This window comes from Simochromis diagramma, unplaced genomic scaffold (assembly GCF_900408965.1).
Source record: "Simochromis diagramma unplaced genomic scaffold, fSimDia1.1 OVJJ01000205.1, whole genome shotgun sequence".
NCBI classification, from domain to species: Eukaryota; Metazoa; Chordata; class Actinopteri; order Cichliformes; family Cichlidae; genus Simochromis; species Simochromis diagramma.
The window spans coordinates 4,908,803-4,925,877 of NW_024386782.1; the positions used below are offsets into that span (position 1 = coordinate 4,908,803).

At 37.3% G+C, this 17,075-nt stretch overlaps 1 protein-coding gene across 3 annotated transcripts in view; it reads left to right on the forward strand.

The window, feature by feature from the left end:
• Positions 1–16,109, forward strand: part of LOC120725146 (macrophage mannose receptor 1-like) — a 51,117-nt gene extending 35,008 nt beyond the window's left edge. The window contains exons 6-31 of one of the 3 annotated variants that reach the window (XM_040017854.1): positions 171–308; positions 408–590; positions 1,628–1,782; positions 2,426–2,539; positions 3,205–3,320; positions 4,858–5,006; positions 5,096–5,295; positions 5,479–5,615; positions 5,871–5,943; positions 6,100–6,253; positions 6,400–6,438; positions 7,000–7,163; positions 7,278–7,339; positions 7,817–7,917; positions 8,154–8,299; positions 8,406–8,511; positions 9,601–9,725; positions 10,286–10,309; positions 10,643–10,745; positions 11,009–11,241; positions 12,338–12,503; positions 12,604–12,771; positions 12,850–12,969; positions 13,063–13,233; positions 13,522–13,551; positions 13,644–16,109. In XM_040017854.1, the coding sequence (XP_039873788.1) occupies positions 171–308; positions 408–590; positions 1,628–1,782; positions 2,426–2,539; positions 3,205–3,320; positions 4,858–5,006; positions 5,096–5,295; positions 5,479–5,615; positions 5,871–5,943; positions 6,100–6,253; positions 6,400–6,438; positions 7,000–7,163; positions 7,278–7,339; positions 7,817–7,917; positions 8,154–8,299; positions 8,406–8,511; positions 9,601–9,725; positions 10,286–10,309; positions 10,643–10,745; positions 11,009–11,241; positions 12,338–12,503; positions 12,604–12,771; positions 12,850–12,969; positions 13,063–13,233; positions 13,522–13,551; positions 13,644–13,894 (3,428 nt within the window). In that variant the 3' untranslated portion in view covers positions 13,895–16,109. The remainder of the gene's footprint in view (positions 1–170; positions 309–407; positions 591–1,627; positions 1,783–2,425; positions 2,540–3,204; positions 3,321–4,857; positions 5,007–5,095; positions 5,296–5,478; positions 5,616–5,870; positions 5,944–6,099; positions 6,254–6,399; positions 6,439–6,999; positions 7,164–7,277; positions 7,340–7,816; positions 7,918–8,153; positions 8,300–8,405; positions 8,512–9,600; positions 9,726–10,285; positions 10,310–10,642; positions 10,746–11,008; positions 11,242–12,337; positions 12,504–12,603; positions 12,772–12,849; positions 12,970–13,062; positions 13,234–13,521; positions 13,552–13,643) is intronic. The other 2 variants (XM_040017864.1, XM_040017871.1) reach the window with 2 other exon arrangements.
• Positions 16,110–17,075: the final 966 nt, after the last annotated feature.

Sequence of the window (17,075 nt, forward strand, 5' to 3'; positions counted from 1 at the left end):
TTGTCACTCTTGGGTAGAAATCGTAGGCCTTTACTTCTTTTCCACTAAAACTAAAATGCTTATACACAATACACACCGTGCTTCTAAATATCTTGAGAATCATGTGAATGGAAAGTTGCCGAGTCTCATCTCATAAGTGACAAGTTTCATTTACCATCGCTGTACTGTAGGACATCCAGTTTCTAATCCAGGATATAAGTGTGGAATTATTGATGGCACTGTTCAGTTTTCTTGGCAAAGTTCAAAATGTAACAAGAAACTGGGATACATCTGCTACAGTGAAGGACCTTTGGATGCACCTACTGAAGGTATAGAAAAAAAATCCATTCTCTCTTCTCTTTAAAAAACTTGATGATTTTACCAACTCTATTTCTTTGATCTTCTTCTTTTGTTCTTTTGGTTCATAGCTCCCGAGAGTGGATTTTGTACAGCACCCTGGATCCCCTACAATGGCCACTGCTTTTACCTTTATCGTAATGAAACAAAAAAATGGTCTGATGCTCAGAAAGCTTGCCGTAAAGAAGAAGGAGACCTAGTAAGCATTCGTAATGTGGAGGACCAAAGCTTCATCATCTCTCAACTTGGATATGGTATGGCAATAAAAACTTCTGAGCACCATTTGCATTCCTTCAACATAATCTTCACACAAGACTTCATATCCATCTTGTTGGTAATTTCCCCACACGTTTGCCCTTTTAAAATGAAATATTTTTGAGGCACGATCTAATATGATTATGTTGGTATGTTTCTGGATCAACCAAAGTAATGTTTGTCCAGGTTTAACGTTGCTTGTTATCAATCACATTGCAGTGATGTCATAGTGTTGCGATGTGGAAACACCATCACATCACACACCAAACTCTAATCCTAACCCCATTACCCAAACCACGATCACATACTGATGCCCAACTCTAATCCTAACCACTCCCTTTTCTTTTCCAAGTTGAAAAGCTATGACATCATAACAATGTGATTGGTCAGTTGCAATTTCAGTCCTGGACCAATATTATTATGTTGATCCAGAAACAACACCAACATAAGTTATTGCTAAAGTTCCAGGAAGTTTTCAGCTTGTGTTTAAGTCATAAGAAGTTGCCTCTCCTTAATTTTGCAAATGTCTAAGTTGGGTTGAACATCACACTCAAAAGTTAAAGACACACCAAACCCAGATATTAATGAACATCTTATAGCTACACACTTCATAAGAATGTGAGCAATCTTTTCCTAGGAAAGAGGTCTACTGCTGTAGTTTCAATGTACAACTCTCCTCCAACTTAAGAAAATGCAGTTCTCTGACAACAGGTAATAGTCATTTCTCAGCCAACAGGCAGACTTCCTCTTTATAATAATGACCATTTGTCAGTTGTTAGTCTTTGGAATCGACTAATAATTTGGCAGGTCTTTATGTCTATCTCTTCATAAGCATTTAATCACTTCCTGTTGTTTTCTGATCCCTGTATCGCTGCACATCTCACATATGATGAAGTTTGTTTACAAGTCCAGCAATTCTGGCAGACGATTAGCAGCAGTCTAAAACTTAAGTGCAAAAGTAACATCTAAAGAGTAGCAAATGAGCAGAATTTATCAAGAAGATTATACAACAATTAATGTTATTTTCTGTCTGCAGCATCCACTGATGAACTCTGGATTGGACTAAATGACAGGAAGAGAGAGAGGCTGTTTGTCTGGAGTGATCATTCTCCTGTGAGTTACACTAGCTGGGACTCTCGGGAACCAACTGTCACCTCTGAACAAGAAGACTGTGTTCTGATCAGAGGGGAGGTAAGGTGCACAGTGTGGGAGTGATTATTGATGATTATGACACACCAGTGTTTTTCTGTAAAACTATGCAGTTCTGTTAAAGAACACTCTCTCTAAACCTATGCAGCTATGTATCACACCTTACTTCACAACATACAGTATACACATATTAGCCAAAGTAAATTTCAAAACCTTTGCTACACATGTTTAGTCTGGGGCCTGTCTTTAAGTCTCTTCTATGCACATATGTATATAAGCACATATTTCCACTATATTCTAACAGTGTGAGAAATGTATTGTTTCAACATCATAAACATAAAAAAGGAAACGTTCTGCGGAAACTTCTTGTAGGATTGTTAGGAAGGCAATTTAAATCAGTTTCCCAGCAAAAAGATGATTTAGCACTCTCTGGAAGCTGCCCTGCCCTGCCCTGCTAGTAGATGAACCTATGGTATGAATTTGAAAGTCCTACGTTACTTCCTCTTTGAGTTATCGCATTCACATGATTTTTGAAACAAACAAAAGAAATACAATAAAAAAATAAAAATAAAAACCCAGTCATATCAAAGAGTATGAGGCTTTTGTTTTATGATATGCACCGTAGCCTGTCTATCTCTTGTTAATTTCAGTTTCCACATATATTTTGCTCTTTTCATTCTTGCAGAATGGAAACTGGGCTGACCGTGTGTGTGATGAGAAACATGGCTTTATCTGCATGAAGACAAGTGACTCTGAACCCTCTGGAGATGAAGTGGAGCTGAACGCAGGCTGCAAAACTGTATGTGAACCTTTCATATATTTTCCAAAGAATGTCTGCATCTGGTTGGTCTGAATGCACACATTCTGTTATCTGTTTCTGTTTTGTAATGGCTGTTGTATATTTCAAATGGCACAATGTCTAAAGCTACTTTTGTGCCTGTGGTCCAAGAAATAGCTGGGAAACCAGCATACACGTGGGATATGATACCTAATCAAATAAATTGTATTTGGATGTTGTTTATAGGAAAAACAATTAAGAAAAAAAAGCAGGCAGATTCTCTTGATTAAATTAGCACCTTATTTAGTCATTGGACTTTTAGGACAAAACGTGGAGTGAGTGGAGTAAGCTATCTCAGGATAATACAAAGTATTATCAAACTTTAAATTGTACATTTTAAATTTTATCCTAGTCTTAAAGTGTATATTTATTTTCTTACTCTTCTTATATTTATTTTTGTGTTTTGCACTGAATGTAACTGGAGTCGTCTCGTCTCGCTATATACTGTTCTGTATATAGCAGAGATGAAAATAAAGTTTACTTTGACTTTGAAGTAGTCACACTGATGCAGAGTGATTCTGCATGTGGGGTCTTTCTTCTTGCTATCACAAAAAGATATGTACACAAAGACAGCGTTTAACGACAGGCTTGAATAGTTCCTCAACTGTTGTTTCTCTGCAATGCAGGGTTGGAAAAGACATGGATCCTACTGCTACTTTGTAGGGACTGAGACAAAGACGTTTCATGAAGCCAATGATGACTGCAAGAGCTCAAACTCTTATTTAGCTGATGTTTCAACTGGGTAAAAAAAAGTTTTTATGATTCCTAAAATTTTTACCATAAAAAAGGTAATATACAGTGGTGTAAAAAGTGTTTTCCCCCTTCTGATTTCTCTTGTTAAATCACGAATTAACTGTGATTAACCACATTTTTTGTAAAGTTGTGTTCAGTTTCACTAAACACACTCATGCCTGATTACCGGCAGATCTGTTGAATCAAGAAATCACTTAAATAGAACCTGTCTGAGAAAGTGAAGCAGGCTAAAATATCTCAAAAAGCAACACACCATACCACAATCTAAAGAAACACCTGAGAAATAAGTTCACTAACATCTGTCAGTCTGGTAAAGGAAAAGGTTTCAAAGCCATTTCTAATCTAATCCATTTCTGATCTAAAACACACCAAAAGTCCACCTTTTAATGGTTTAAGAAAAACAAATTAAAACTTTTGAGTCATGACCTAAATCCAATTCAGATGCTGTGGGATGATGTTAAAAAGATGGTTCATGCTTGAAAACCCTCCAATGTGGCTGAATTACACCAATTCTGCAAAGGCAAGTGGGTGAAAGTTCCTCTACAGAGCTGTGAAACACTCATTGCCAGTTATCGCAAAAGCTTGATTGCAGTTGTGTCACGGTCCTGGGTCGGTGACCCAGTGTTTTTGGTTTTGTACTTTTACTTTTGAATTTACGAAGTATGACTGTTTGTTTTGGTTTCTGTCCTAGTATTTCAGCTTCCTAGTTTGGCAGTACTTCCTGAGTTCTTGTTTTTAAGTTTTGTTATTTGGCTTCCCAGTGTTTATTCTGTGCTCCCTCTTCTCTGTGTTACTTCTGTCTGTCCATGGTGTTATTTTGTCTGCTCATGAGTCTGCGTCTGTTAAATTCGGTGTCTCGTCTGGATCTCTCTGTCTGTCGTGTACTTCCTGTTTACTTTGTAGGTCTGTGCCTTATGTCTGTGGGTTCAGCTTTGTGCTCTCCCTGTCTCGTCAGTGTAATCAGCGTCAGCTGTGTCTCCCAGCTGTTTCCTCTTAGCTCTGTTCACCTCTTTTATTGAGTGTCTGCGTCTCTCCCTGCTCGTTGTCGTGTTCTACTCTCTCTTTCACTCTGTGTTCTGTTTGCCAGCCTACCAACCTGTTTAGTTTGTTCCGTATTCACAGTTTAGTTAGTTTTTTGTTCAGTTTCTTCCCAGCAATAAAGCTGAGTATTTTGAGTTACTTCTGTCTCTGTGAGTGCTGCATTTTGGGTCCTCTCTTCCTGCCTGCCTGCACAAAGCCATGACAAGTTGTTTCTGCTAAGGGTGGCCCAACTACTTAATAGGGGGCAATCACTTTTTCACACAGTAGGTTTGGATTTTTTCTCCTTAATAATAAACACCTTCATTTTAAACTGTATTTTATGTTCACTTGTGTTGTCTTTGCCAAATATTAAAATTTGTTTGATGATTTGCAACATTTAAGTGTGGGAAAAATATTAAGCAAATCATCAAGGGGATAATCACTTTTTCACACCAATGTATCAAGTTGCAGGCAGTCTGTAATCTAACTTGTGTAAGTATTTCCAGGGTGGATAATAATTTCCTTGTAAGCTTGGTGGGGCTGAGGCCAGAGAAACACTTCTGGATAGGTCTCTCAAACCTGAAAAACAGAGAATATTTTATGTGGACCAACAATGCCTATCCGAGATATACTCACTGGAACACTCATATGCCAGGTAATGAAACAATCTCATGATCTATATGTAAACTATAGTTGGCAGGTGTCTTCACAAATGACAGCTAACATTTTCTTTTATAACACAAGGTCACGTGCAGGGTTGTGTTGCTATGGCAACTGGGCATTCTGCTGGCCTTTGGGATGTGTTGCCCTGTACCAATAAGGAAAAATACATCTGCAAACACCTGGCAGAGGGGGCAGCTTTAACCCCTGCTCCACCAACCACTGCCACACCTAACTGCACAGATGGATGGATTAAGATGCAATCCAGAGGCATCTGTTATAAGGTGCAGCATGTCTCTCTCTCTCTCTCTCTCCCTATATGTGTGTGTATATAATTCTATTGAACTTATTCATAATAGGGATGACATAAAAACAGAGATGGCTGCCCAAGTTTAGTATATAGTTTTAAATGTACAAATATTACCAAAGCTTCAGATCACAATTCAGTTTCTTATATTTTGTTTAAGATCTTTCCAGAGGCTTCAGAAAAGAGAAAGACCTGGTACGAGGCTAGAGATTACTGCAGAGCCATTGGAGGAGACCTAGTCAGCATTCACAGCAGTGCTGATTTACTACGGACATACAATAACATCTACAATCATTGGTATAGTGTTTTCTGGTCTACAGTTAGAGCTACATAAGATGAAAATGTTTTGTATAGATTTTTATCATTACAAAAGATTAAAAATACAGTATTTTTTATATATACAATGTAATTAATTACTGATGTAGAAGCCACCCCCATTTTATCCTCAATGATTGTTCAATGATGGTCATATTTTTGCAGACTAGTGCACCATTCCTCCAGAGAGTGCTAAATCAAGTATTAAACTTTGGAACATACATTTGTCCATTATAGGCCTAATCAATACTGGATTGGACTTAGTGCTCCTGACCCAGACACAGGTTATGTATGGAGTGATAGATCCCCGGTGAGTTTACAGTTTTTAACTCTCTACAATGGTTTATGTAGCCTAAATGATGATAACGATCAAGATGATGATTATTAACATTAATAATGTTACAGCTACTATTACAACTGATACAAATACTACTACTATTAATAATGATCTTGTTTTTGTATAAAGGTAAACTTCCAAGACTGGAAAGATGGAGAACCAAACAATAAAAATAACGCTGAATTGTGTGTTGAAGTAGAACGCGTGTATTGGGATAACATTTTTCTTTGGAGTGATGTGCCCTGTGAGAAGTACAATAACTGGATTTGTCAGATCCACGCAGGTAAAGCATGGTCACAGTTCTAAAATTCCTTTGCAACATATTTTTGAACTAGACATTTATTGTTGTCGGCCTCATGTATTCTTACAATGTCAAGCTGGAGGTGGTCACTAGTAATTCAACACTATTTTGTTTTTATACCTTTACAGGAGTCACCCCAAAGCCGGCTCCAGACCCTGTCACCCCTGGTATGTTGAGGAATTTGACCACATTGGCGGTCAGCATCTTTACATGACTTTTGACTTTCTATTATGATTACCAGGCCATGAGGCATACTATGCTGACACGAAACTAATGGATGCTGATTTACTGCATGGCGAATATCTGTGGCCAAACAGTATTATTAATTTTGTTTTTCTTGTAGAATGCCATGTAGAATTATATATGATAACTCATATAATACATTGTTTAATGTAACCCAACAACAAATCCAAAATATAAATAGGAACCTAAAATTGCTCTTCTGAAGTCTCGTAAGATAATGAGATATTGGTTAAAAAAACAAAAAAACAAAACATCTGTTTACCTGATTGATACAGTATGAGTATAAAACTTACAGTGAAGAAAGTGAACTATGTAGTGTGAGCATAAGATCAAAAACATGCAGATTTTTTTACTTAAAACATTGTTCACTTTAAAATCTGCTCATCAGCTATATTTACAGTGGGGTTTTTTTTTCCTAACATAGTACTAGTTTCCTAAATTCAACCAGAGAACCACACACATGCACATTTCTTATCTATTCTCAGAGTATAACACGACCTCTGATGGGTGGCTAGAATGGAATGGGGCTCAGTATTACATTAACGAAAAGGCGATGGCCATGGAGGACGCTCGTACGTTCTGCAGACAGAGGCATGGTGACCTGGTATCTATCAACAGTGAAGCAGAAAGGATATTTTTATGGAAACAGGTGAGCAATGGCATTTGTAAAAGATTTACCAAGGCAATGGGTAATTAAGGTGTAACTGAACAAACTGAAACTTACACACAGACAGTTTTACTATGCATCCATGCTTTTGTGCAGATTTCAACAGGTCATCAGAATTCTTGGATTGGCCTATCTGTAGATCTTGATGGAACATTTCAGTGAGTATGAATTGATTAAAAAAATTTAAATGCAACAAAATAAACTTAAATTTATGTGACACCATGTTAAAAAATAGAGAGTACTTAGTGCAAGGCAGCATGCCAGATGTACGAGTATACCAGTTTTAATTTCATTTAATCATATCTTGATTGTTTGATATAAAATCTGATGGCTAGTATACAGAGACAAAATTACCTATTAACTACCTAAATACATATTAACTGTAAATTGTGGTTAATTTACATTTCTGTTTGTGATCTTTAACTTACTTTTAATTAATATTTGTAAAATGTATCAGTTACTATTCCAGTTTGCTATCTTTCTTACTAACTTAATTCAGGTACTATAACTAAAACCAAAAAACTGTGACTAAAAGGAAGAAGGCAAAGAGTACTTTTACTTAAACCAGTATGTGACTGTGTTGGTAATATAAGTTTTTACAGACATATTTAAACCATGTGTCTTTTTACATTAAGGTGGATGGATGGTTCTCAAGTGGTGTTTCAAAGGTGGGATGAAAATCAACCTGAATTCAAGAACTTTGATGAAAACTGTGCTGTCATGACACATCATAATGGTGAGTGTACCGAAATAATAGGTATAGCCATAACAAGAAGAGCCCATAGAGAGTTTTTAGAGCACCTCTACAACCATGTATTCTGATCATGATTCTGCTTATTACATAAACTACAAGAACTGATAGCTGGCTTGTGTGATATCAAAACTGATTAAAGATAGAGTTGATTTGATTTTTTAAAATCTATCATTCGAGTTGATTATATGATTAATTTACTATACTCAAATGGCCTGCAGGATTCTGGCATGACTCCAACTGTGGGCTAGAGTATATGTCCTTTTGTAAGCGCAGCAGCTCAACACCCACAAACACCACTGCTGCAGTGCCTACAGTGTCCCCAAAAGGTGGATGTCCACCCCCCTGGAAAAAATTTAACTCTAAGGTCAGATATCTTTCATGTCTTTTAATTTTTCTGTTATTTACTGTTGAAGGGATATGTTCTCAGTGCTTGGAGCACTATATTGATCTTTTTCATGTTTCAATTTTAGTGTTACATAATTTTTAAGAATCAGAATTTAACGTGGCAAGATGCAAGGGAAAAATGCAAACAAAAAGGTGGACAATTGGCATCTATTACTTCAAGACAGGTGGAAGGTTTGTTTCATTTTCATTTTACTCAAATATGTATTTAGATCTTGTGAACTTCTCCTCTTATGTGGTCCATTTACTGTCATTGCAGATATCTGTTCTTAGTAGCTAAAATTACCACTGAATTTCTGTTGTTGTGCAGTTCTGGTATACCTACAAGTTAGAACTGATACCACGGTGCACTTTAGCAAGAAAATACAAACATGAATCAATTTTATTGAAAAGTTCCATTTTGGTCTCATCTGACCAGAGCACCTTCTTCCACATGTTTGCTGTGTCCCCCACATAGCTTGTGACAAACTGCAAACGGGACTTCTTATGGTTTTCTTTAAATAATGGCTTTCTTCTTGCCACTCTTCCATAAAGGCCAACTTTGTGCAGTGCATGACTAATAGTTGTCCTATGGACAGATTCCCCCACCTGAGCTGTAGATCTCTGCGGCTCGTCCAGAGTCACCATGGGCCTCTTGGCTGCATTTCTGATCAGGGCTCTCCTTGTTCGGCCTGTGAGTTTAGGTGTCCTTGTCTTGGTAGGTTTACAGTTGTGCCATACTCCTTCCATTTCTGAGTGATCGCTTGAACAGTGCTCTGTGGGATGTTCAAGGCTTGAGAAATATTTTTGTAGCCTAAGCCTGCTTTAAATTTCTCAATAACTTTATCCCTGACCAGTCTGGTGTGTCCTTTGGATTTCATGGTGTTGTTGCTCCCTATATTCTCTTAGACAACCTCTGAGGCCGTCACAGAGCAGCTGTATTTGTACTGACATTAGATTACACACAGGTGCACTCTATTTAGTCATTAACACTCATCAGGCAATGTCTATGGGCAGCTGACTGCACTCAGACCAAAGGGGGCTGAATAATTACACACACCCCACTTTGCAGTTATTTATTTGTAAAAAATGTTTGGAATCATGTATGATTTTCATTCCACTTCTCACGTGTACACCACTCTGTATTGGTCTTTCACATGGAATTCCCATAAAACTGATTCATGTTTGTGGCTGTAATGTGACAAAATGTGGAAAAGTTCAAGGGGGCCGAATACTTTTGCAAGCCACTGTATCTCAACCATAAATCTTTGTCTACATTTTCAGTGTTTCTACTGTCTCAAATGGTTGATGCACCTACTACAGACTTGTGGATTGGTTTAATTTGGTCACAGTGGAAAACTTACTGGACTGATGGACAACCAAAGTCATATACCAATTTGGGTAATAATGTACGTGGGATAATCTAAATATATACATTAACTAATGAATAATTAAATGAATGAATTATAATAATAAATTATTGTGTTTCTCTTTCTGAGAAAACATTATACTCATTAAAAGTGAACAACCATAACTATATGTGCAACCTCTGTAGGGTCCAGGTATGGCCTCATGCTACCAGTAGTGACACTAACTCTAGTCAATGACAAAACTAGTGAAAAAACAAAGAGAAAGATGAGCAGGGAAAAAATGTGAGGGTAAACCATTCCCGTTTTGGAGGGTGTCTCACTGTTGCCTCACTAGTGCACCTGTTGATAATGTTATTAACAGCAAATCAGCTGAAACCAATTAACAGCCTTCTCTGCTTATTAAATGATCAGTATCCCAGAACTTACACTGACTCGATGCTATACTTTGTTTAAAAAGTGTTTCTTTAACTTTGAGCAGTGTACTTGCACCATGTAGATACAGAATATAATTACCTATTGTGAAGGGTCAGATACTTAGAAATAATCTATAACTGTATATTCTTACATAAATATTTAAAATCTCTGTGTTTACATTGCAGCATTGGTATTGGTACGATCAAATGGTAAGTAGTTTTTAAAACTTATTTGTAAAGTGCAGTGACACTTTATGGCATGACAGTTTACAGTTCTTGTTGTATTTTACAAGTTCTACAGTGACAGAACTACTATTTAATTATTTATCTGTTATTTATATAGCTATATATTATGCAAGGGCACTCAAATGTTTGCATGTTTAAATAAAATAAGAAAGAAAGCTTTCCTAATATAATCTGCTCTGGTGATTAGACAGTAACCAATAAGTATATTGGTATATTGTATATTGTATGTGGAAGTATATGTAAATTCCCTGTGTCACCACATAGCATCATTCTGTTGACCCAACTCTGTTTCCACAGAAAAACTGTTTTGTGATCAATACCAAGCCTTTGGTTGGTATTGGGAAATGGATTCAAAAGTCATGCAATGACACCAATGGATTTATCTGTCATCGAAATCTTGGTGAGTCCATTTCTATCCCCAGGCCTGTTGCCACCCAACTTCAGCTGCAGCTCCATCAGACTCTCTAAAACAACTAAAAATATGTTTTGACTTTTTTAGTCCTATAATTAATATCTATATCTATAAGTGATATATAAAATCTATGATCAAGAGTATGATTCCGCATTGACAAAAGCTGTAATAGGTTTAAGAGTACCGTAGAGGGGTTTGTTATGTAAAAAAAAGTCAATAATTAAAATTGTTTCTATTCTAATCCTCAACAGACACATCTCAACCAGATTCTCCAGAACCAACAATTTCTACTAACTACATCAAAATACTCAATGACTCCATTAAGGTTGTTCCTCAACAAATGAATTGGGATAAAGCTGCAGAGTACTGTAAAAATGACGATGCCCTCCTAGCTAGCCTGAGGAATGAGTGGATGCAAGCTTATGTTGAGCTCATGGCGCTGAATCTCAAGGCTCCTCTTTGGTTTGGATTACACAAAGTGCAGGTAAACTTATAAAAACCTATAAAAAGTACATAGCTCAATAATAGGTCAACCAGTTTGAAACTGACTCTGGTAAAAATTCTAAAACTTACCTATGGGTACAATAAATTGTTCCAACAAAGATTTTATCTAACTAAATAATCTGTGATTATGAGAATGAAATTGTCATTGATGGATAAATATACTGGTCCAGTTATTTATCCACTCATTCAGTTATTTATCCAGCACAATTTTTGCATGATAAATTTGAACTGAGATTGTCATCCATCCTCTTCTTATTATCCAATATAAGGATGTTGGAGGATGGAGCCAGCCTCAGCTGCCATTTCTTATTAAAAGTCTAGAGCTAGCTGATGTTGTGATTCCGTTCTAGCTAGAAATGCACCACACCAATGGGATGGTTTTCAGTTTTTTGGCCGCAATAATAGTCCGTTAATGTAATAGTGACCAGTATTAACCTGTTACCTAATGTCAGCTAAATCTAGCCATCCCTTTTGACAATAAATCTTCCAGCATTAGGCAAACACATTTGAAGTTACTGTGTGTTTACATTCTGTACTCTCAATCATGGTTGGAAATGGCTGACTGTTATAAAGCACTGGCTAACTTGACTACATTTAAGGAAGGTACCAATAAATGTGATGTAAAGAAGCAGTTGCACATAACACCAACAAACTCAAGAACACTCTTAAATTCGGCATTCATTAAATAAGCAGTGTGGCAGTGCAGCATCCCTGCTCCAGCAGGGAGATTCTCTGTGAGAGGAAGGCATGTTGAGCAACAGCACCTCTTAGAGTAACTGCATGTCTCTTTGGATTCTCCTCCGTGCTCTTGAGACTGAGCTGGGAGACACAGCAAACCTTCAGGATGGCACATATTGATGTGCCATCCTGAAGGAGCTGGACTACCTATGCAACCTCTGTAGGATTTTTTTTTAAGCAGTATAGATCACCATGCTAGTTTAATTCAACTGTTTTAACAGAAAGAAATCTCTTTTTATTGACTGTTTTACCCTCCATGCAGTTAAGCTTACTAAGGCAGATATTCCTGAAAACCAGAAAATATCGGTAACTGCTGTCTCATTAATCTTTGCTTTCAGATCAATGGTTCTTTCAGATATGTTGATGGATGGCATTTAATATTCAGTCGATGGGGTACAAATGAACCAAGAAAGGACAGAAGCTGTGTATACATGGATGTGGATGGAAAATGGAAAACCGCTCACTGTAATGAGACACTAATGAGTGTTTGCATGAAGTCTACAGGTACGACCAAACACACACACAGTTTGAAAGATACTGTTTTGACAACAAAGTTTTAAAAGAATGTAATTAATTGATCCCATTGACATTACCTCATTCACAGATGTGCTGCCAACAGAGTCAACCATTTTTCCAGGAGTTTGCCCTCAAGACCCAGAGGCAACAATAGAAAACAAGAACTATATCTGGGTACCATTCAGGGGTTATTGTTATATTTTTATTACAGAGCAAACACACTGGAGAGAAGCATCCACCACCTGTGTAGCACATGGTAGGCAACCTATGTGAAAGACACTTTTATGCAATAAATTGCTGTAGTTTTCATTAACAACTGATTTGTTTTGTTAAGGTGGAATGCTTGCCAGCATTGAAGATTCCTCTGAGCAAAAATTTCTAGAAATTAACCTGAGAACTTTTCAAGATGGCTACACATCTTTCTGGATTGGCCTGTTTAAAAAACAACACAAAGGTGATTTATTATTTTTGCTATGTTCTTTAAAAATATTATTTTGGGAAAAAAAATTACATTTTTACATCTCTTTTTTTGTCTATTTGCCTGCAGAGGAATGGCTCTGGGTGGACAGAACAGCCATGGGTTACACTAACTGGGCTGAAGGTCAACCTTTTAATATGAGTTTTGGATCACGCACAGGAGAGATTAGTACATCAGATGGGACATGGAAGGATATCGGAATATGGGATTACAGACCTTACATCTGCAAGACACCAAAAGGTAAAGTAATCTTTATTTATTGCCGTGTTTTTCTTTTTTTCCTTTTTATAATGCTGATTCAAATCAGTTGTAAGACTTTGACTGCATACATAACACAGTCATATGAATCCAAAAGCTGAAAGAAATACCTCTTGTGGGTCAGAATCTTGAGTGCACAGTCAAAATTAGATCCATTTATAAATGCCTGTTTACTCCACAAGAATCTTGAACAATTTATTTTTACTTTGAAATGAAGTAGAGCTACTTTTTTTATAAAGTATCTTATTTGTTCTTCTTTTTCTTTTGCAGTATTACTACCAACGCCATCACCACCAGCCCGTAAGTAACACCTCTTTTATCTATTTATTTTATGTAAAATTGTTACAAATGTTTTTTTAGCTGATTACCATCTACTTTTTCACTCTGTACAGAAACTGGATTACCTCATCATCAGCGTGTCTATATAACCACTGCAGTTGTGTTAGTCATTACTGGGATTGCAGTGGTGGCAGTCACTGCTGTCTTCATCTTTAAGAAATTTGGTCATCAGTTACCTGCCCCTAACACCTTCGATAACCCGCTCTTCTTCAGTAGTAGGGTGTCACAGCCTGAGCAAGCTGACACCAGTATACTAGTAGAGAATGCAGCAGAAGAGAACACTGGAGATTTAATCAGTATGTAATTTAAATATTTTGGGCTCATTTGCATGGCCCATATGATTTCCTAGTATGTTATAAAAATTTGAGCTGAGGTGGCAGCAAGTAGCAAATAATGGCTTACTGGAAAATAAAAGGTGAGAATCATCTCATATTATCATATTCTGTGAATGTAGGTTACATAAATGCTGGCTTTTGTTATGTCAGTTATGGTTAGGATAAAAGGTAGGGTAAATGGAGTTTAATGCATGTCCTAGTCAACAATCATATATGCATGCAGCAACCTGAAATATCAAGACAAATCAGGAAGGATCCATGGTTTCATGTTGCTGAAATCAGATTCTAACCATACCATCCAAATTTCACAACAAGAGCTCAGACTCACCAGACCAGGCAACATTTTTCTTCTATTGTGCAAGCTGACAGGCTGCTGTAGTCCATCTGCTTCAAGGCTTTACATGTTATACATTCAGAAATTATTTGAGTTACTCTTGCCTTCCTGTCAACTTGTAGTAGCATCATCATTCTCCACTGACCTCTTACATCAATGAGGCATTATCATCCACAGAACTGCAGCTCACTGGATATTTTCTCTTTTTCAGACCATTCTCTATAAATCCTAGAGATGGTTGTGTGGAAAATTCCAGTAGATCACCAGTTCTTAAATATTCAGACTATATACACTACCTGCCAAAAGTTTTAGAATACCCCAATTTTTCAAGTTCTTTATTGCAATTAAATTTGTTCAAGTCCAATATATAGCTTGAAATGGTACAAAGGCAAGTAATGAACTGCCAGAGGTTAGAAAAAAAGGTAAGGTTAACCAAAACTGAAAAATAATAAACATTTCAGAATTATACAAACAGGCTTTTTTCAACGAAGACAAAATGAGTCAACAATTTAAAGCTGTTCTGCAGCAATGGAGGTTGACCCAGCCTTGAAAGCTACTACTAATTCCTACAGGTGTTCCAACTTTTCTGCATTACTTACAACCCTTTCTGTCTCAGTGTTGCAATACACTGTGGTACCTACCAACTGAGCATAGGTTGAACAGTATTGTACTGCAGAAAGTAGTGTGTTGCAAAAAAAAATGGCAAGAAAAAGGCAATTAACAATGGAAGAGAGACAGACCATCATAACACATAAAAATGTAAATTTTCCTACAGAAAATTGCAAAAAAAAGTCAAAATGTCAGTTAGTACAGTTTCCTTCACCATCAAAAGGCACTCAGAAAGGACAGGAAGAGGTCTGGCAGACCCAAAGCCACAACTGAATCAGAGGACAAGCTTCTGAGAGTTAACAGCTCACGTGATAGGTGGCTCACAGGACAACAACTTCAAGCACAGCTTAATAGTGGTCGTAGTAAGCAAGTCTCAGTTTCAACTGTGAAGAGCTGCAGGTTTGACAGGACGAGTTGCAGCAAGAAAGCCACTGCTAAGACGTCAGAATACAACAAAGAGTCTTTCCTGGGCCACGAAACACCTTTGTGTTTCTGGGTCTAGCTGGAAACTGAGTTAAGAGGAGTTAAGAGTTCCAAGAGTAACTCAGATCTATTAACGACTTACTTAGTTAATTAAAGTTGATGATAAAGGTTTTAGTCATTTAATTTGGACTTTAAATTTTCAAACTTTTAAACACTTTAAAGTTTGAGTTACATTTATACTCTGTCAACTATGTCAACAAAAAGCAAAAGACCAAAAAAATGCCAGCCATGTGCTTCTCATGCCTAGGACAAGACAGTAAGATCTCAAAAGCTGCATTTATTGAGTGCATGGAGGCATCTACATGCTAATTTATTGATTAGTATTATCTAGATAACAAATATAAAAGATTTACTTACCCTAACTGGAGCACAGAAATCTTGGATGTGCTGTTTGTACAATTAAGCAAATTTTGTTGATAAGTGCATTAAAAATTCTCCAAAACACCAAAAACAATTAAGTGATTTGAATTACTCTATTCAACAGGTAGTGGCTATCCATCTAACCATTTGCACTTGCTTATCCAGTTTAGGGTTGGGGGTGGTCTAGAGGCAAGGTACAACCTGGGCAGATTAACAGTCTGTCCCACAGTAGTGGCTATAGCTGTCAAAAATGGTATTGAGCATTTTTCTGAGTTTCTGCATCAACTTGTAAATTCTAACCTTGTAACATTTGGGATTTTTGTATGCTTTTGTAGCTTTGTTGTTTGCTGTGGACTTGCTCAACCTGCTGAATTAAAGTTTTGTTCTGTTTAACCTGTCTACCTTCTCTGTCTGTGATTCATGACAATAAGTTGACACAAGTTGTATTCATATCATCATGATTCATGCTTAATAAAACAAGCAAGTAAGACCTATTTAGTTTGAAAAAACGGGCAATAATATTCACATGACGGCACAATTAATGTTTTGATGCTGAAACCTGCAAATTTCTCTTACTGTCACCCTTACCTATAAAAATCTGTGTATGCTTTGATTAAGTCGAAGATCAATTGCTGTCTGTGGTGGTCTTCCCACGCGTGTATTCATTAAAATCAATTGTTTGACCAAGATCTTCTGGACCTGGTTGTTTGTACTCTCCTTCCTCAATTATGTGAACCTTAACATCTACTAAGCAGTTTATAATTTGACGTCTCAGCTGCTAAATTTTTGGATTTCTTCCTCTTCGTTAGGGTTCATTTCTCAGAGTTCCACTACCCACTTCCTCTTAACTAGGGCCTCTAAACAGTGTTTCAATTTTTAATTAGCCACTATGCTGTAGAAGATAAATAACTGTAATTGGCTGTGTCTGTGAAGGTTCTCAGTCATCCAGGTCATCGTAGTCTAAGGAGCTTGGAAAGAAAAGCGTCTGGACTTCTTTGAGTTGCTTGAAGACGTTTCACCTCTCATCCAAGAAGCTTCTTCAGTTCTAAGGGTCAAATGGTGGAGAGTCCCAGATTTAAACCCAGTGGGAGTTTCCCCCCCAAAGAGGGACAAAGGACCCCCTGATGATCCTCTACCTAATCACATGAGCCAAGGTGTGAAAGCAGGTGTGGGTCCCAATCAGCCAGGGTTTCAGGTGAGCTCATTGTGAAACCTGGCCCCACCCTATCATGTGATTTCCTGAGGTCAGATGGCCCAGGATGTGAGTGGGCGTTAAGGCGTCTGGGAAGGGATCTCAAAACTGGATTATAGATGGCAGACAGATGGTGTCGTAAACCACCGCCTCTGTTCAAAGATGGTTGCTC